The 20,880-nt window shown below is 42.8% G+C and overlaps 1 protein-coding gene across 6 annotated transcripts in view; it reads left to right on the top strand.

Annotated features, from left to right (window-relative positions):
• MTHFD1L (methylenetetrahydrofolate dehydrogenase (NADP+ dependent) 1 like) overlaps positions 1-20,880 on the top strand; it is a 231,075-nt gene that overhangs the window by 93,848 nt on the left and 116,347 nt on the right. For all 6 annotated transcript variants that reach the window (XM_015137112.3, XM_015137113.3, XM_028847236.2 and 3 more), the window contains exons 19-20: positions 756-824; positions 9,338-9,449. In XM_015137112.3, coding sequence (XP_014992598.2) covers positions 756-824; positions 9,338-9,449 — 181 coding nt within the window. The remainder of the gene's footprint in view (positions 1-755; positions 825-9,337; positions 9,450-20,880) is intronic.

A 20,880-nucleotide genomic window follows, 5' to 3' on the forward strand; every position in this document is an offset into this window, starting at 1 on the left:
CTTTAGCCTTGTGGCCTTTATTTGGCACATTTTTCCCGCTAATTCTCATGCATCATCCCTGTTCTCTCTCTTCTCTGTCTTTTCTTCATCCAGTAATAGAGAAAGAGGACTTAGAAGGAACCCAATCCAGTACTTCCTAGGATTGGAAGGAAGCCGCCTTATTTCATGTATAAGTGGCACCAGCTTGACTATAGGAAGAGGGATAGCGTGAAGCCTTTCAGATCTAAACTAGAAAGCTTTCAAATGTGGTAGTTTGTTGAGTTATTCTCTCTCTGGAATGACTGATGTAGAGATGGTGAGAAATCAGAGTGGGCGATTTTAGACATTTCCCTTTACCCTACTTCATTCCCGCTCTGTACAGAGCCTTGTTTCTGTTCTTCACCTTATTTCTTTGAGCAAGAGTAAAGCCTCTGATTATGAAAACACACAGTCCATAAATTGCCAGTCCATTTTCTTGCACTGAAAGATTTGTTTTCTGGAAAATCTCATAAACACCATCAAGGAAGGTTTCGGAAGAAGGTCAAATGTCCTTCAAAATGCTATTTCCCTATCACCGTTCACATCTTAGTATGACTGACATCTGTTTTCAGCTCTGATGGGGAGGGATGGACAGAGACAGCAGCACTGTCCCCTGTGGCCCGGGGTTGCCTGTGGGGACGCCCACCCAAGAAGCAGGCTGGAGAGAAGCGCCAAGGGGTTAGCCATTGCCAGGATGATCTTTTGTCGGGACTCTAATGTTTTTCTCTCTCCTGTAGGGGGTGACAGGTGCTTTGACAGTTTTGATGAAAGATGCAATAAAACCAAACCTGATGCAGACCCTGGAAGTAAGTGGTTTTCCTCTTATAGTAATTGTTTGTATTAACTGAATTGCCACACAGTGTGAACATTTTTAGCCAATGTGAGGCAGGCATAGAGCACACCTGGGGCAGCAACGTGCTTTGCAATCTCAGAAAGAGTGAGGATCTGGTTAGGAACCTGTATTAGTCCATTTTGACATTGCTACAGGGAACTACCTGAGACTGGGTAATTTATGAAGAAGCATCAGAATAACTTCTTGGCCAACCAAAAAAAAAAAAGTTTAAAGTATATTCATAGCTTCTTTAATATGAGTTATGTCTTGGCTTAATTGACCCGAGTAGAAACTTAGAAAGTCAATGTCTGAGGCAGGGCGTGGTGGCTCACGCCTGTAATCCCAGCTCTTTGGGAGGCCAGGGTGGGCAGATCATGAGGTCGGGAGTTCAAGACCAGACTGAGCAATATGATGAATCCCCGTCTCTACTGAAAATACAAACAAATTAGCCGGGTGTGGTAGCGCGCGCCTGTAGTCCCACCTACTCTGGAGGCTGAAGCAGGAGAATCGCTTGAACCTGGGAGGCAGAGGTTGCAGTGAGCTGAGATTGCGCCACTGCACTCCAGCCTGGGCAACAGAGCGAGACTCCATCTCAGAAAAAAAAAAAGAAAGAAAAAGAAAAAAAAAAAGAATGTCAATGTCTGTCTAACATTTCAATAGGTTGTATGGCCATGTTTACAATACAGTTTCTGTTTTCCCTTAATCTCTCATCATCATTGAGTTGTGGATTTTTTGGTTTGCTTTTGTATTGTTGTTTATTTGTTTCCAAGCAAAATACAGTAAATGCCAAGAAATGCTTTCCAGGAAAGCATACTGCATTCCACTGTATAAGGCTATTGTTTTTGTACATGACGTGCCCTGCTCTTGTCTTCACTGAACTTAAATTTTTTGTCATGTTATCTCCATTTCAATCTGGTTTTCTAGTCATACTCCTTTGATTTAGTAATTGTCTAATTCCCGACTCCTAGCTAGTGAGACCTCAGGGTTTGGGCCCAAACCCCAAACAAAGAGGCAGTTTCTGGGCAAATTGAGTAGAGACTAATGGAAGGGTAGGGGTAGGGAACTAGGGAGACAGTGATGTCCTGGTGAGTGTTCAACAGTCAGCACTCTGGGGAAAGAATTCCTGGGTTATAGCATTTGCCAGTTTCCATGCTATAAATGATCCCACCATGGCCAGTCCTCTGGCTCCCTTCCATCTCAGTAAATAAACATGGGAATTGGGGGAAAATTTGCACCACCAAGTGGTACAAATGGCCTATTTGTCCTCAAGCTGCAGTGGGACAAAGGGAGGTGGTGGAGGTGAGCAGAAGGCAAGTATGTTGGGGGAACGCAGCAGCAAGGCAGCAAAATATCCATCCGTTTATTCATTCATTCAGCTGATAGAAAGCTGAGTTTGAATGGTCGCTGTGCCATGTACTAACCATGAGTTGGGGTAAGTTATTTTGTATTTCAGCCTCAATTTTCTCCCGTGTAAAATGGTGAAAGTAGCAACAACTAACCCGACAGTGAAGATTAAATATTTATTTAAAGCATCACATGGACCAGTACAGTATAGTAGGGGCAAAGAACACAGCAGAGAAATAACTATTCAACGTCCCTGCCCTCTTGAAGCTTCCACTTCAATGAAGGAGGCAGGCCAAAGGCAAGCCAAGAAACACACAGCATGTTAGTTGGTGGTAAGGTCTGGAGAAGAAAAATCAGATGCCTTGAGGGACACAGTGACGTGGGGTGTGTGTGTCTGTGCCTGCCCGCCTGTTAAAGCAGTACCAGCACAGAGCTGAGTAAACCAAGGGGGTGAGCCATGCATGTGTCTTGAAGAGCATTTGGACAGAGGGTTACCTTTAGTGCAGAGGCCTTGGGCAGCAATGTGTTTTGCAATCTCGGGCAGAAAGAACCGAGGATCTGGTTAGGAACCCGTATTGGTTTGTTCTGGCATTACTGTAAGGAACTACCTGAGACTGGGTAATTTATGAAGAAAATTGGTTTAATTGGCTCACAGTTCTGCAGGCTGTACAGGAAGCATGGCTGGGGAGGCCTCAGGAAACTTAAAATCATGGTGGGAGGCAAACGGGAAGCAGACAGGTCTTCACATGGCAGAGCAGGAGAGAGCGAGGGAGGAAGTGCTACACGGTTTTAAACAACTAGATCTCATGAGGACTCACTCACCAGCATGAGAACAGCAAGGGGGAAACTCATTCCCAGGATCCAGTCACCTCCCCCCAGGCTCTTCCTCCAACACTGAAGGTTATAATTCGACATGAGATTTGGGTGGGGACACAGAGCCAAACCATATCAGAACCAATATGACAGAAATGGGGGGACTGGCCAGGCACGGTGGCTCACGCTTGTAATCCCAGCACTTTGGGAGGCCAAGGCGGGCAGATCCCTTGAGGTCAGGAGCCTCAAGACCAGCCTGGCCAACATGGTGAATCCCGTCTCTACTAAAAATACAAAATAAATTAGCTGGGCATGGTGGTGGGCACCTGTAATCCCAGCTACTTGGGAGGCTGAGGCAGGAGAATCACTTGAACAGGAGGCGAAGGTTACGGTGAACTGAGTTTGCACCACTGCACTGCAGCCTGGGTGACAGAGCGAGACTCCGTCTTTTAAAAAAAGAGAATAGAAAGACATGGGGGGACCATTTCTGAAGGTGTCCAGTGAGGGTGCAGCCTGAAGATGTCCCCTGAGCTGAGGAAGGGAGGACTGAACACCTTTGAACAGGTGTCTGCAGCCCCAGGGGAGGGGTGCAGGATGCGTAGGTGCCAAGGCCACGCCGTCCTGCAGCAGGTTGTCCTTCCCATCTTTCCTCTCCCCTGATCCTTCTGCCAGCAGGCACGTGTCCTCAAAGGTAGGCCATCTTAAAAAGCAAACAAGAACATTTCAAAAACCTCCCGCCCTATTGCATCCTCGTCTAGCTCCTGCCTGGCTCTTGTCTGTCATTGGGGTCCCCATGTTAACTGACCTCGGGTTCCACCTCTCCTGACTGCCCTTGTCCAGGTCACTTGTCCCTCGGAGACACCAAGTCTTTGTTGCTCTGCCCTCCTCAGAGAAGCTCAGCAGTTTGACACAGCTGCCCTTGTCTTCCTTCGGGAGCATCTGGTTTCTCTGGCGTCTGGGGTCCCTTCCTCCCCAGGCCTGTTCACTGCTCCTCCTCTGCTTTGCTGGCTTCTCTGATGACCCTTCACCTTTCTCACCCCGTTCTCCTCCAGGATTAGCCGGGTGATGACTCCCAAACTCTTGTCTGGAATATCATGCACCTGGAATTTCAGACTTACAGGTGTAGTTACCAGGAGCCATGTGGGTGGGTAAAAGCCATTTCAAACTCATACATAAACCAGGACCCACCTCCTACTTCCTTCCAGCTCGATACTTCCCTGAAACCTACCCAGTCATTCAAGGCAGAAACCCAGGGATGATCCTGAGGCCTGTTTTCCCTTCCCCACTTCCTGTCTCCGTTCCTGCCAAGTCGTCCTGGGTTACATGACTCTGCCCTGTCCACGGCGCTCAATGCCTCCCTCCTTCCGGCTTTAGCCGCCAGCCCGCCCCACCTGCAGCAGTGCAGCAGCCTCCCAACTAGTCTCTCTGCTGCTACTCTTCTTCCCAAATACTCTCTCTCCTCAGCAGTCGTAGAGACTGAAACCTAATCAAGCCCTGTTGCCTTCCTGCTTCGAGTTCTTCCGTGTTTCCTTCCTGGTCTGAAAAGCCCCTGGGATCTGGCCCTCGTCCCTCCCTCCTCCCTTATCCTCATCTCTCATCCTCTGGGGGCCCTTTGCGTGGCTGACACCACTACCTGGGCCACTTCCTGATACTCTCATGTCCAGCTCCTTCGCCTCCCTCAGGTCTCATGTCATGTAAGCATCAACTGCTCAGAGAAGCCACAGGAATATACAACCCCCATCCGTCTGCTGTCATTGCAGTGCATAGCACAGAATGCTGAGAGCTTCCTATTTCCTTATCCATGTTCTGTATTTCTCCTCCCACAGGGATGAGAGCGGGACCTTTTCCATCCTGTTCACCACCATATCTCCAGCTTCTAGAAAGTGCCTGACACCTATTAGAGGCTCAGTAAAGACTTGTTGATTAATTAAGTGAATGCTTATTATTTTTACTACATTCTCTTAAAAATACACATTTATTAATAAATAACTGAATAAGAGAGAAAAAATATGAAGTGATGTGATATTCCTTCATAACACTTCTCCCTCAAAGATGAATACTTATTATTAGTGCTAATCATTTTCTTGTTTTAAATAATTCTTTTTTTTTTTTTTGAGACAGAGTTTCGCTCTTGTTGCACAGTGGTGCAATCTTGGCTTGCTGCAACCTCTGCCTTCCAGCTTCAAGCAATTCTTCTGCCTCAGCTTTCTGAGCATCTGCGATTACAGGCACCTGCCACCATGCCCGGCTAATTTTTGTGTTTTTAGTATAGACGGGGTTTACCATGTTGGCCAGGCTGGTCTTGAACTCCTGACCTCTTGATCCGCCCACCTCTGCCTCCCAAAGTGCTGGGATTACAGGCGTGAGCCACCGTGCCCAGCGTAAATAATTCTTTTTTCTATTAGAAATCATTCGCGCTTCTGAGATATTTCCCACTCTGAAAACCTAGGAAATGGAAAGTCTAGTTTCCATTTAATGAATGAATTAGTAGATTTGTTGCCCCAAGCAGTTCTTATTGCCCTGACTTTTATTTTCTTTTTAAGGGTTCTGAATCTCTGATTTATTAGGCAACACAGAAATAACAAGTTTAGATTGTATTACAAAAAGTGCTCAGGCCGGGCGCGGTGGCTCATGCCTGTAATCCCAGTACTTTGGGAGGCCGAGGCGGATGGATCACTTGAGGTCAGGAGTTTGAGACCGGCTGGCCAACATGGTGAAACCCTGCCTCTACTAAAAATATAAAAATTTGCTGGGCGTAGTGGACCACGCCTGTAATCCCAGCTACTCAGGAGGCTGAGGCAGGAGAATAGCTTGAACCCAGGAGGCGGAAGTTGCAGTGAGCCGAGATCTCGCCACTGCACTCCAGCCTGGGTGACAGATTGAGACCTTGCCTCAAAAAAAAAAAGAAAAAAAAAAAACAAGTGCTCAAACTGTTCATATACAGGACAGGACTGGGCTTGCTAGGGAGAGAAGGGGAAATTCTCCAAACTACAAGGACACAAGAACTCCTCATCCTAAACGAAGTATGAAGGTACACAGACAAGTTTCTTGTTGGTCAGAAAACAGAGAAATCCACAGTAACTATAATACATCCCTTAAAGAATAAGCATGTATTTATAGGAAGCAAACAAAGCTTTCCATAGAGAAACCACTTTCGCCAGATGATTATATGGACTTGGGTTTTGTTTCTGAATCTGTCACTTGGCAAATGAAGATACCATCTTCAGGATGTTCCATGTCATCCATTTCATTTAAGGCATAGGCTGTTTTAAGATTAGTTTAAAAGATAAGGACCTTTTTACAAAATAAAACATTACATTCACTTAAAATATTTGCAACATGAACTCTTGTACCCTGATCCTATGTTGTCACTCTGGGTTTCATGTATCTAATCATTGACTAGGAATCTATCTCAGCAGGTAATCCAAAAATCATTGACTAGTTTGTAGATTATGCTTTCCTGCTCACATTTGAACACACCTGGTTGTAGTCTGGTAAGAGGTCATCAAGGGCTACATCACTGTAGGTTGCTAGGAGACCAGTAGTTCTTAATCCTGACTGCACTTGAGAAGTTCCTGGGAAGATTTAAGAATATTGATTGATGCCGGACTCCCCATCAGACCCAGTGAACGTAATGTCTGGGGATAAGGCTTGGGTACCCCAAGTGCTTCTCATGTATCGCCAGACTGAGGAAGACTTAAGACAAGAAACAATGAGAGCTTTTAACATTTTCCCAGAGGTTAGCCATGTGTGGCATTGATGGAAACTCCACATGCAAGAGCACACTGTCCAATATGGCGGCCACTGGACATGTGGCCATTTCAACCTAAATTACCTGTATTTAAATAAAATTTGGAATTCAGTTCTTCAGTCATGTTAGCCACATTTCTATTTGTGCATATATTTATTTACTTTTTACTGCTCACATTTAAGTGCTTAGAATTCTGGTAAGCTAACAAGTAATTGAAATATTAATCTTATGAAATGTTTGAAAGGGCCATTATGGAGAATATTCATAGCAAAACAGTTCCTGCCTTATTTTCCTAAGTGTTCTGCATATAAAATAAAACCCAGAACTCAAGATAAATGTGTGTATGCCTTTGAGTTAGTCATAGAATTTTTTAAGCAACATGTTTAATTCGATGTACTGTATCTTATAGCTATATCCATGTTTGAGTGTGCAAGTGTGTGTGTACCTGTGTTTGGATGTCTAACAATGACGTTCCAGTATTTTTTTCTCGCGAACTCCATACTGGGAGTTTTAAAACCAGAGCCCTAATCTTGACTTAATTATTAATTTCCTCCGTGGCCTTGAAGAATTCCCTTAGCCTCTCTGGACCTTAACTTTCTGGATAAAGAAGTTGGCCTCTTCGTGTTCTCAACATTATCTGATTCTGTGATTTCTAGCTAAAGCTACATTTATACAAAAATATGAAGTGCTTTTGCAAAGTAAAGAGTAGAATAGTGGTTATCAGAGGCAGTGGGGGATGGAGAAGTTGACCAAATAATACAAAATTCCAGTTAGACAGGAGGAATAAGTTTTCAATATCTATTACACAGCAAGGTGACCATAGTTAATAAAAGTGGATTGTTGCCAGGCGTGGTGGCTCACACCTGTAATCCCAGCACTTTGGGAGGCTGAGGCAGGCAGATCACCTGAGGTCAGGAGTTTGAGACCAGCCTGGCTAACATGGTGAAACCCCATCTCTACTAAAAATGCAAAAATTAGCTGGGTGTGGTGACATGCACATGTAGTCCCAGCTACTGGGGAGGCTGAGGCAGGAGAATCGCTAGAACCCAGGAGGCAGAGGTTGCAGTGACTCAAGTTGGCAGCACTGCACTCCAGCCTAGGTGACAGAGCAAGACTCCATCTCAAAGAAAAGAAAAAAGCATTGTGCATGTTTTAAGTGTTAAAAAATTAGATTTTAAATGTTCTCGCTACAAAATGGATAAATCTGTGAGGTGATGGATACGTTGGTTAGCTTGATATAATCATTCCATGCTATATACATGTATTAGAACAGAACATTGTACGTCATAAATAGGTGCAATTATTATTCATCAATTACAAATTAAAAATGCTTTCGCTAATAGGTTAGTATCCAGCCTGAAAAATAAGAGAGAGTCTACAAAGGATAAAAGTCCTTTGCTTTTTTAAATTAAAATGTTGCTGAGGATCTAGTAGCTGTTTGGGGTGGTTATCCCAGGAAGAGCAATGTGCTTGTGCGGATTCAGCCCCCACCACTTCTGTCCCCTGGAGACCCAAGCTGGGTGCTTCTCAGACAATTGGCAGCCTGTAGCTGAGTGAAGCCAGCTGCCCATCCAGGGCGGAGTTTGTGACCTTGTCCTCGTCAAACTTTGACCATCTCCACTAGCTTATTATGGGCAAGGACATCAGAAGACCAGCAAGGTTAGGAGGGGATGGAGACTTAAGTTCTTTTTAAAAATATTTTCTTCAGAACACTTAAAAGGTTAATCTAGATAGAAGTGAGATAAGACAGAGATATAAACACCAAACATACATATTTACATATTCATAAACATGTGTCCCTGGGTTTTATTTATTTATTTTTATTTATTATTTTTTTCATTTTTGAGTCAGAGTCGGTCTGTCACCCAGACTGGAATGAGTGCGATCTCAGCTCACTGCAACCTCCACCTCCCAGGTTCAAGTGATTCTCGTGCTTCAGCCTCCCGAGTAGCTGAGCTGGGTTTACAGGGGTACACCACCACACCCTGCTAAATTTTGTATTTTTAGTAGAGACGGGTTTCACTGTTGGCCAGGCTGGTCTTGAACTCCTGACCTCAGGTGATCTGCCCACCTCGGCCTCGGCCTCCCAAAGTGCTGGGATTACAGGCATGAGCCACTGCGCCCAGCCAATTGTATTGATTTTTATGGTTACCTTTTGTTGAATGGAATCATTTCTTAATTTAAAAAATAAATAAATACACTTCTTATACTATCAGGGTTTAATTTCATTCTTTTGAAAAATATAGTGCATAGCAACATAAAATAAGGTAAATAATTTATTTCATGGTCATTGAGTCAACTAACAAAATGGCTTAACAATATTTTGGAAGGAAGTGACTATATTCTCACAGTTTTGTGTCTCAGGTTCAGCATTAAATGTTGAATAACATGTTTCTAGAATCCGGAGGGGATTTGGTCCTTTGATTGAGTCAGGGTGTTTTGACTGTCTTTGAAATATTTTATGCATTAAATATGCAGTATTCATAAAAGCTTTCCTAGCCTGTTTGCCCTAAATTGATCTTGGTTTCCATGCTTCTATTTGTCTTTTGGGATTTTGATTTGCTCTTTCACTTCTCTAGGGGACACCTGTGTTCGTGCATGCGGGCCCTTTTGCTAACATTGCTCACGGCAACTCTTCAGTGTTGGCTGATAAAATTGCCCTGAAACTGGTTGGTGAAGAAGGATTTGTAGGTAAGTTACTTCTTTTAAATTTAGTTGTTGTAGAATATTGAAGAAATCTAAAAGCTGATGACAAGAATGGAGTGATATCCATACTGACATAAAATCTATTCTTTCAGGCCCCCTCTTTCATAAACGGTTTCAGTAATGAAAAGCCCTAAGGTCTGGTCTATGGAATTATGCTTGTGCTTGAATCATAGATTCTGGTATCAAGTCCATACAGGTTTGAGTATAAACTCTGACTCTTGCAAACTGAGTGACATTGTACACATTTTAATTACTACTGAACTTCAGTTTTCTTATGTGTGAAATTGTGGTAACAATATTGTATCAAACCTTTTAGGATTGTTATGAAAACTAAATGAGATACTTTAATCATTCAGCAAATGTTTTTTGAGAAGATACCACTTAGAAGGCATGCTGCTGAGAGCTAGGGATCCAGTGGTAAGCAAAAGAGATAGGCGCAGTGGCATAGGCCTCTAAGCCCAGCTACTCAGGAAGCTGAGGCAGGAGGATTGCTCAAGCCCAGGAGTTTGTGTCCAGCCTGGGCAGCATAGCAAGACCCTGCCTCTGTGAAAAAAATAAAATTAAAACAACCAGCCTTAGCCCCTGCCCTTGTGGAGTGTACTGTCTAATGGTAATTTAATAAGAGAAAGTGCTCATTGACTGTCAGCCGTTACTACCCTTACTATGTAGTACTGGTAACTTGAAGTCATGGGTTTATTTCCATATACAGTTTCTCGTTGTTTTGTGTGAGCTAATGTAGGAGAGATTCCCAACCAGTAGACTTAGAAATGTTAATTGGTAGGACTGCACACCTTTTGCTGCTGTCAAGCTCTTTGTAGAACCTGTTCCTCTTTGGCTTTTCTTGCATATTCCAGCTAGAAAGAAGGGGTGACTCTCATAGAGTTTACTAAGTCAGTACCAGCCCCAGTCTCACCCATGATACTAAGGCAGCAAGGAAACAAAGGACAAAACCAAAATACAAGCATTCGTGGTGGAGTCCCTTAATCTGACATATGAGGGATTGCATTGGCAGACTTCCCGTGCTAACAGATAATTCCCATTAACCTTACGTATGCCTATAATCAGGGATAGCAATCTCTTCACTCTTGTCATCAGTTTTGGATGAAACTCAAAAGAGTTATTTTATTAGAAAAGAGTATGCTGGACAACTTAGCACTGCATTTTATGCTCAGACATCACAAAGTTCATTCAGGGTTATTGAGACTCTTTTAAGAATTCCTCGTGGACCGGCAGTCAGGATCAGATGAGGTTTGATGGAGTTCCATTCCTCCACAATCTGTATTCTGCAGCTCTCATGTACTTTGCTGCTTCGGTAGCAAATCCACTGCAAGAGTGGCTAGATGTGCTGTCTAAGTGAATTTGCTCAATTGATCGCTGCCTAATTGTAGAGCTAATGGACGAGGAGGCTGGGTCAGGGCGGGCACTGGAAAGTTGGGTGCTTAAGTGAAGTGGTGGTTCTGATGCATCAGCTCTGCAAATAAAGTAGCTTCTAGGAGGAAGCACTCTATTTTATGTGATAGAGATCTCTGCCCGTACCAGTTTTTACTTTGTCAAACACATATTTATAAAATACATGTTATCATGGCAGAATATTTTTAAAGATATAAACGATGATGTATACAAAATAAATGAGCTCTCTGTGTGACCTTGAACAAGCCATTAGCCTCTCTGGGTGTGTCCCTTGTAGACATTCTCATCTGAAAAATGAGTAGTTGGACCAGATGAGGAGTTGGATGTGGACGTGTAGCTGTGGACTCAGAGGTAGACGCTGTGGAATTGGAGCCCTGACTGGCAGTGTGTTTTCATTTCTCTAGGGCTCAATTTTTTATTTAATAAAAAGAGAATACCTGTGTTACCTGCAGTATTTTAATGAATAGGATCAAGTGAGAAAATGCTTTGTAAAATCTGAACTATGTGCAGGTCAGCAATTACACTCATTCTTTCTATGATCTCATCTAGTCTAAGATGCCATAAGAGGGGGAATTTTTCATGAGGATGAAATCTGTCCATTGCCAGATGATTCAGAGGGCAAGCCCTAACCTCAACTGCTTTCAGATAACCTTGGGCACATGAACGCTTCTCTTCCTTGGTTTCCTTACCTGTAAAACAGGGCTTTGGACAGGGCTTCCCTCTCGAAAGGACTTGGTAGGTTTGAAATGAGGGATGAATGAGATCACAGGGTTGAGTCCTGGCACCTGACACATGGTAAGACTCAATCCTTCTTGGCCACTCCTGGCTATCATTGTTATCCCCACTATTGATACACTACTGATGAAGGTTACATTTTCTTTTTTATTTAGATCCTTTTATTTTTTGGGTGATTTTATTTATAGTTGTTATAAAATACACATAACATAAAAGTTACCATCTTCACCCTTTTTGAGTGTACTTTAAGTAGCGAAGTACACCCACGTTGTTGTGCAACCAGGCTGCAGAACCAAAGTCCCATGCCCATTAAATATTCCTCATTCCCCTGCCCCCAGCCCCTGGCAGAAGTCTTCTACTTTCTGTCTCAATGAAGTTGACTCCTGGATACCCCATGTGAGTGGAATCATGCAGTATTTGTCCTTCTGTGACTGACGTATTTCACTTAGCATAATGTCCTCAAGGTTCATCCATGTTGCAGCAGGCGTCAGAATTCTCTTCGTTTTTAAGGCAGAATAATATTCCATCGTATGGATAGACCTTACTTTGTTTATCCACTCATCCCTCGTTGGACATTTAACTTGTTTCCACCTTTGGCTCTTGTGAATAATGCCGCTATGAACATGGATGTACAAATATATTTTAATGTCTAAAACTCATGCTGTATGATGTCTAAATTTGTGATGGCAATGACTTATATTCGTAAATACATACCATGGAACTCTAGCCCTGTAATGTTGAACTCTCCTGAAGGTGGTGTGTCCATGTTGTAGCTCTATGGCAATGCTGGTGGCAAAGCCAGTGTATTGGACAGTGGGAATGGGGCATGGTCAGGAGACAATGTTCTTTCCTCATTACTTGGTCAAGCCTGTAGTGTGGGACTGGTTCATTCCTTGCCCTTGGATGAAGTTTATAACAGTTTCCCCTCATTCTCAGTTAATATCTAGTCCCTCTAACATATGTATTATTTAATTCCTGTAGTCACTTTCAATCATAAGAGTAGCCCCTAAAATTAAAAATGCACATCCAGTTTTATATCAAAACCAAAAACTCCAAGTGTCTCTCAGACTTGAGCTCCTCTCCTCCCCGACATGGGCTTCCTCTGGCTGACAGTGGGAAGGGGAAGGTGGCTGCTTGCTTCTCTGTCACCCTCCTCTTGCACTTAGGCTGGCCCTGGCCCCTCCTAGGTTGAAGCTTTGTCATGAGATGGTGCCCATGTAGCCTCTGCCAGCCGAGGTCCTCACACTTTTGGCAGAAGCCCTCTGAGCAGTACCTCATTTAGACTTTCCTACCTCTGGTTCCACACCTGGTCTCGGGTACCAGAGACCTCTGACCTCTGGCTGGGGACACACCTTGAGCCTTGCCAACCGGTCTTCTGGTCCTCACTTGTGGCTTAAGAAAAAGAAAAGGGGGAAGTAGGGAGGCTGAGGCGGGTGGATCACTTGAGGTCAGGAGTTCAAGACCAGCCTGGCCACCATGGTGAATGTCATGTGTGTCCGTGTGAAGAGACCGCCAAACAGGCTTTGTGTGAGCAACAAGGCTATTTATTTCACCTGGGTGCAGGTGGACTGAGTCCGAAAAGAGAGTCAGCGAAGGGTGGTGGGATTATCATTAGTTCTTATAGATTTGGGATAGGGGTACAAAGTACATTCTTAAGGGCCAGGAAGAATGTTACAAAGTACCTTCTTAAGGGCAGGGCAGACTATATTGTATCAGTTAGGGTGGGGCAGGAACAAATCACAATGGCGGAATTTCATCAGTTAAGGTAGAACCTGGTTATTTTCACTTATTTTGTGGATCTTCAGTTGCTTCAGGCCATCTGGATGTATATGTGCAGGTCCCAGGGGATATGATGGCTTAGCTTGGGCTCAGAGGCCTGACAGTGAAACCCCATCTCTACTAAAAAAAACAAAAAAAAATTAGCCGGGCGTGGTAAGAGGCACCTGTTAGCCCAGCTACTTGGGAGGCTGAGGCAGGAGAATCACGTGAACCCCGGGAGGGGGAGGTTGCAGTGAGCTGAGATCGTGCCATTGCACTCCAGCCTCGGCAACAGAGAGAGACTCTGTCTCAAAAAAAATAAAAATAAGAAAAGGGGAAAGTAGCTTTGCATCCTCTTCACTGGGCGCTGGGAGGGGAGCTGGGTGTGGCACACTGATAACTTTCTTTGAAGAAATTCTTTCCCAGGTTCTAACCTGTCAACCCTTTTGAAGCCTCAATGGGCTAAGGCATGCAAAATCTGTTTCAAACTGCTTTGCAAACCCTGCCAGTTCGGCCAGCACCATCCTTTGGCATGTGCGCAAACTGACACCAATTTGAGGCCTGAAACAAAAGTGAGACAAAAAGACCTTGATTTCAACATCCTTCTACAGAAGCTAAATGCAGTAGGCACATCTGAGGTGTTTCTGAAGTCTGAGCAGGAATTCATGTTCTCCAGAAAGTTGTCATTTATAGTAGACTATCTTTATGATCTCATAACAGGAAAGGATCTCTTAAAACGTGAAAAGCTCAAACCAAAGAGAAAAATATTGGTAATTTGGGCTGCGTTAAAAAGTAAACGGTATGTGATAAAAGATACGAGGTTAAAAAACAAGTGACGGATTGGAAGGAAACATTTGCAAAGATAATAGACAATGATTAGCATTGAGAATACGTAAAACACTAAAGACTAAAGACTGATAAGAGAAAGACAAATAATCCAATACAAAAATAGAGAATTTGAAAAGGTGATTCGCAGCAAACAAGCAATTTGGTGGAATTTCTAGGTAGAACTGAAAATGAACAAATGATTAGCAATTTCACTTCTATGTATACTCTGGAGAAGAAGCAATCGGAAATATATTTAAGTCCTTTGAAACTTAATTGACTTCAGTACCCTTTTAATGAGCATTTATTGAACTTCTGCTGTACGTCAAGTACTATCTGCTAGGAGCTGGGAATCAAAGATGAGTAAGACAGGTTTCTTGCCACCCAGTAATTGATGATGTGATGTGAGAGACTAGAACTTCAGTGGTAAGTACAATGCACTTGATTAAGTACTATATTAGTTAAGGTTCTTAACTAAGAATTTGAAAGAATGATGGGCATCTCTTAAATAGAACTGTCTCCATATTACCAGTTTTGCTGATTTAGTCTAATTTTTGTTCTAACAAAAAGCACATGCAAGGAAGTAATTATTTTGTCGATTCTGAATAATTAGTCTAAGATAATGGAATCAGTAGTTCATTTAGACTTAAAACAGAGTGACATTTATTTAAATAATTGCATGAATTTGCAAAACACTTTATGAGAATTTTTCAAAAACTGCTGTGATCACCTTTGTGGCTGTTTCTTCCGTTAGTCAGCAGTCTTCATGGGAGTCCACCTAACTTCCATTTACATGCTGTAAAGGCAAACAGATATTTGGCATTGAATTCTAATCATGTATTACATTTAAAAAATAAAGCAAAAGGAAAGAAAGAAAAGAAAAAGCAATATTGAGTTCCTGGATTTTAAAAACATTATTATCTCATCTTTAAACTGTAGGAATTTCAAACTTACCCATGAACTTTGGATTTTTTAATTTGTTTTCTACTCTCTCCGTTGGTTTTGATTCTGGTTTTCAGGTAAAGATCTTGTCTTTGCAGGGGAGTGCAGAATGCAGTTGTGTATCCTTATAGGCAGGTGTCATTAACTGAGGGTCATCAGTCACTGGTGGACTCATGGATAGACTTACATCTACAACTCCTCCCATAATTAAATATAGACTCATGCATATGGATATATATACTTCCTTTTTTTTTTTTTTTAGATGGAGTCCCATTCTGTCTTCCAGGCTGGAGTGCAGTGGCATTATCTCGGCTTACTGCAACCTCTACCTCCCAGGTTCAAGCTATTCTACCTCAGCCTCCTAAGTAGCTGGGATTACAGGCAGGGGCTATCACACCCAGCTAATTTTTGTACTTTTAATAGAGGTGGAGTTTCACCATGTTGACCAGGCTGGTGGACCCGGGAGGCGGAGCTTGCAGTGAGCTGAGATAGTGCCACTGCATTCCAGCCTGGGCGACAGCAAGACTCCGTCTCAGAAAAAAAAAAAAAAAAAAAAAGAAAGCTACCTAATCGATTGCAACTCTGCTGCTTGCTCTTTGTAGAGAATCACACAGACCCGGCTGTGTTCCCCAGGTGCTTCCTGGGTACTTGAGCATAAACACTCATGCAGCAGAGGAGAAATATGAGACAAGTGCCCAATTAAAACACAGGGTGATCTTTGCCTCAGACATTTCAGGATTAGGATTTAGAGATCAGAATGAATAGACATAGCAGTTCCAAGACAAATTCAATGGGATTGGGAAACAAAGCCTTGTTAATATTTTCATTAAAAATGCCCCCATTTTCTAAGCCATTCTTGAGCATTAGACCGGTGCTGAGACTATCATATACCTTCTTACTCAATCCTTAAAACCGTCTATGGGATCAGTGTTACTATCCTCATCTTACAGATGATGTAACAGAAGCTTAGCGAGATGATTATACATGTCCACGATCAATCAGAATAAGTGACAGAGGATGTGACCCGAGGGCTCTCTCTTGCCAAAGCCTGTGGGTGATCAGGCGGCTATTTTGCTCTCAGTGTTTTTCTCAATGCTTTTTACCTGGTTGCCATCCTCTCCTGTTAAAAAACAATTTCAGCCAGGTGCGGTGGCTCACTCCTATAATCCCAGCGCTTTGGGAGGCTGAGATGGGTGGATCACTTGAGGTCCGGAGTTCAAGACCAGCCTGACCAACATGGTGAAACCCTGTCTTTGCTAAAAATACAAAATTTGCCAAGCGGGGTGGCACATGCCTGTAATCCCAGCTACTAGGGAGGCTGAGGCAAGAGAATCGCTTGAACCCGGGAGGTGGAGGCTGCAGTGAGCTGAGATGGCGCCATTGCACTCCAGCCTGGGCAACAAGAGCAAAACTCTGTCTCAAAAAACTAAGAAGAATTTCAGGTGAGCTGTCCGTAGCAGATGGTCATAGTTACAGGAAGTACCAATATAACTATATTGTGCCAATATATCGTAATGTGTGCCAACAGTGGTGGGTAACTTTGGTCCTTTTTTCTTTTCTCTCTCCTACTTTAACATTCCTTCCTCCCAAGTAGGTTACTGATTAAAGATGACCTTATCAAGTCCCACTCTGTTTCCTTGCCCTACCTCTCAACCTGTATTTTTGGGAGACAGTTTTTTTATTTTTTTATTTTACTTTTTTGAGACGGAGTCTCATCTGTCTCCTAAGCTTGAGTTCAGTAGCGCGATCTTGGCTGACTGCAATCTCTGCCTCCCAGGTTCAAGTGATTCTACTGCCTTAGCCCCCTGAGTAGCTCGGCTTACAGGGACGCACCACCATGCCCGGCTAGTTTTGTATTTTTAGTAGAGACAGAGTTTCTCCATGTTAGCCAGGCTGGTCTCAAACTCCTAACCTCGGGCGATTCGCTCACCTCTGCCTCTCAAAGTGTCGGGATTACAGCCATGAGCCACCAGGCCCGGCCTAGGGGACGTTTTATAATCAATCTTCTTGGCCTTCAGAGGACTCTGCTGGTGGCTATACCCAGCTACTGGCTTGTTCTCTCTTTCCACTTTTATTGCCCTGAAATTCTAAATATTCCATCAGTTTGGTAGAAGAAAACCAGACCAAAACTAAACATTCTCATGATTTCATCCACCCTTTAAAAAAAAAAAAAAAATCTGACGTCAAGTGATCCTACAGCTCTAAGCTTTAATTCTCCCAGACCTTGCCCTGTTTACATTATTTAAAAACACTGATCTCAGCCTGGGCTCCACTTTTGTTATTATGATACTTTCAGGTTTTTTGTCTTTAGTAAATTTATTCATAATTAAATCAAAGATGAGAAGTGCTGGCTTATTAGAGACTCTGGCTGAAGGTCATGTGCTAACTCAGGAAACTGCTAATCACGGGTCGTGTTTTTCAGCCCCTGTCTTCAGGAAGGCCTGACTCTCGGGGAGGGTTGTTTTGTGTCGTCTCCAAAGCTCCCATTTCTCCTATGTGGCTTGGTGCCGAAGCTCATTCCTCCCCTCACTGCCTGTTCGGCCTTTGTCCTACCTCACCTTTCTCTTTCCATGCTTTTGTGTAAAGTAGCCCTCTTTCAAGCTGCTCCTCTGTCCTTTAAAAACAAATAAAAAAGCAAAATGTTCTGCATATACACGAAACAGGAAAGTATGCAGAGCAATGTCACAAACACCAATGTTCCCACATGCTATTTCATCAAAATCTTAACATGTCGCTGTGTGTCCTTTGGTTTTTTTGTTTTTTTAAAGAGATACGTTTAGCTGGGCATGGTGGCCCATGCCTGTAGTCCTCGCTACTTGGGAGGCTGAGGCAGAAGGACCAATTAAGCCCAGCAGTTTAATTCTCCTGGGCAACAGAGTGAGACCCTGTCTCTTAAAAAAAAAAAAAAAAAAAAAAAAAGGAAAGGAAAGAAAAGAGAGAAGAGAAGAAATCAAATATTAGAGACACAGTTGAAGTTCCTGTGGACCCTCCTGATCCCGTTCTTTTTTCTGCTTCTCTCCTGATTTGAGTGGTTATCATTTCCGGGTGTATGTTTCTACTTTGTCCACATATATATATGTACACTAAAGATCTGTAGCAGAGGTTCTCAGACTTTCTCTGCTTATGACCATTAATGGCCCAGCAATTTTTTTCATGGTACCCCAGGCAAAGGAAATACCTAACATGTCCATTTATTAAATAGTTAGGTCCAAACAACTTAATGAATATTTATGTCCTTACAACTTAGTAGCTGCCTGAAAAAAAAATACATATGAATTCAAAGGAAAAAATTATATCGTTTCATTTTTAAATTACCACCATACGTTATGAATGAGATATGTGTCCTTGTCAGGCACCAGACAACTTCTGACCCTTTGTAATCAGTTGACACCCGCACCTCATTTCCTGCTCCACGTTGATTTTCACACGATTTTTGCATTTTGCTGCGGTACCTGCCAAAAACTTTGCTTTGCAAATATATGATGTCATTGAAAGGGATGTAGAGCACTATTGTTGAAGCAGTGAAGAACCTCATATGAGTAGTATTTGCAGTGTCCAATGATGTCCTGTATCGCCGCGTTTCCCTCAAAAATTTAAAATATCCCACAGTGCCTCTGAGTTTGCTGCAATGCCTCACGGCACCTCATTGCACATTAGAACCACAGATGTGCGGCTTTTCTTGGTATTTAGTATGTGTTTTCAAATGTTATATATTAATAGATGTTAACTGACTGCATTGTTCTATAACGACGTCAGTGCACTTTTTCTGTAAATGGCAAGATCATAAATAGTTTGAGTTACAGAGTCTCTGTCCCAAGTACTCAATTTAGAAAGCAGCCATAGGTAAAGCATGAATTCAGAAACTAGTACATGTTTAGGAGTGGGTCTGGCTGTGTTCCAACAGATGTTATTAATGGTTTCTAACATTTGAATTTCATATAATTTTCACATGTAATAATACTCTTCTGATATGGTTGGCAACATTTTAAAAGGTGGCCAGGCACAGTGGCTCATGCCTGTAATTCCACTGCTTTTGGAGGTCAAGGTGGGAGGATTGCTTGACCCCAGGGATTCAAGACCAGACTGGGCAACATAGCAACATCCCATCTCTATTAAAAAAATTTTTTAATTAGCCAGGTATGGTGGCACATGCCTGTAGTTCCAGCTACTCAGGAGGCTGAGGTGGGAGGATCACTTGAGTCCAAAAGTTCAAGGCTGCAGCAAGCTATGATCACACCTAGCTACTTGGTAAGCTACTATGGATGACAGAGTGAAACCCTGTCTCGAAAGAAAGAGAGAGAGAGAGGGAGAAGGAGAGAGAGAGAGAATACTTTTTAAAAGAGAAAGAGAGAGAGAGAGAGAAGGAAGGAAGGAAAGAAGGAAGGAAGGAGAAAGAGAGAAAGGGAAAGAAAAAGAACACTTTTTAAAAGGATAATTTTTAAAAACTTAATAATTTAACATGTTAAAAAAAAGGATACAGACCATATTCAAAACTCAGAGACACCTGGATTTGTCCTGGGAGCTATACTAGCCAACCTCTGCTCTATAACTTGATATTTTTGTGCAACATAACAGTTTTGCATTTGTCTATGTTGCTGTGATCCAAAAAGCCTCATTTTGCTTGCAGTTTCGTCTTCCGTGCATGCATATAGCACGTGCATTTGTGCATTATTTGTCAAGGGGCTTTCAGATTGCTTCCGGTGTTCTGCTGTTACAAATAATGCTACAGGGAATATTCTTGTCCATGTCTCTGAGATTTAGTCCAAAACGTCTTCTAGGGACTATATACAGGAGTGAGATTTGGAGGGTTGAAAGTATGCTTAGCAACAACTTAATAGATAAAGCCAAATTGTTCTGCAACGTTATACCAATTTATATCACTACCAATTGTGTGTGTGAGATTTCTGACCTCTCAACGTTTGTCCTGATATTTTTTATTTTTTTTCTTGAGACAGAGTCTCTGTCTATTGCCCAGGCTGGAGTGCAGTGCCATGATCTCAGCTCACTGCAACCTCCACCTCCCAGATTCAAGCAATTCTCCTGCGTCAGCCTCCCAAGTAGCTGGGATTACAGGTGCACACCATCACACTGGGCTAAGTTTTGTATTTTTAGCAGAGATGGGATTTTGCCAAGTCGGCCAGGTTGGTTTTGAACTCCTGACCTCAGGTGATCCGCCCACCTCGGCCTCCCAAAGTGCTAGGATTACAGGCGTGAGCCACCATGACCGGCTCAACACTTCTATTGTTAGATTTTTTTAGCTCTTGCTAATCTGATGGTAGTTCATTATAGTTGTGAGGTTAAGCATCTTTATGGCTGTTTCTGGGCATTTGTGAATTGTCTGTTTTGTATTGTGCTGTTTACCTTTTTCTCACTAATTAATGGAAATCCTTTATAAATTCCGAATACGAATACCTTGCCATTATGAGTTACAAATATCTTCTCCCTGTATGGCTTATCATTTAAATATGCTTGATGTACCTTTTCTTGTCCACCCTTTTTCTTTATAATTTCTGCTTTGGGAGGTTATAATCGTTTGTATTGCCTTACAAATGTTGTCTCTTGCATTGAGGCCTTTAATCATCTTAGAATTTGTTTGTATAATGGTCTTTTTTCCTTAACTCTTACAGTTTGTGAGACTTTTCTGCCCTGGTGATACGTGCATCAGTGGTTGTCAGCCCAGCCCTATGAAAAGGGCCGGCGGGCCTCCATAGATCTAAGGCAGCCGAGAGTGCTGTTCCCGTTGTCC

Source organism: Macaca mulatta, chromosome 4 (genome assembly GCF_049350105.2).
Source record: "Macaca mulatta isolate MMU2019108-1 chromosome 4, T2T-MMU8v2.0, whole genome shotgun sequence".
NCBI classification, from domain to species: domain Eukaryota; kingdom Metazoa; phylum Chordata; class Mammalia; order Primates; family Cercopithecidae; genus Macaca; species Macaca mulatta.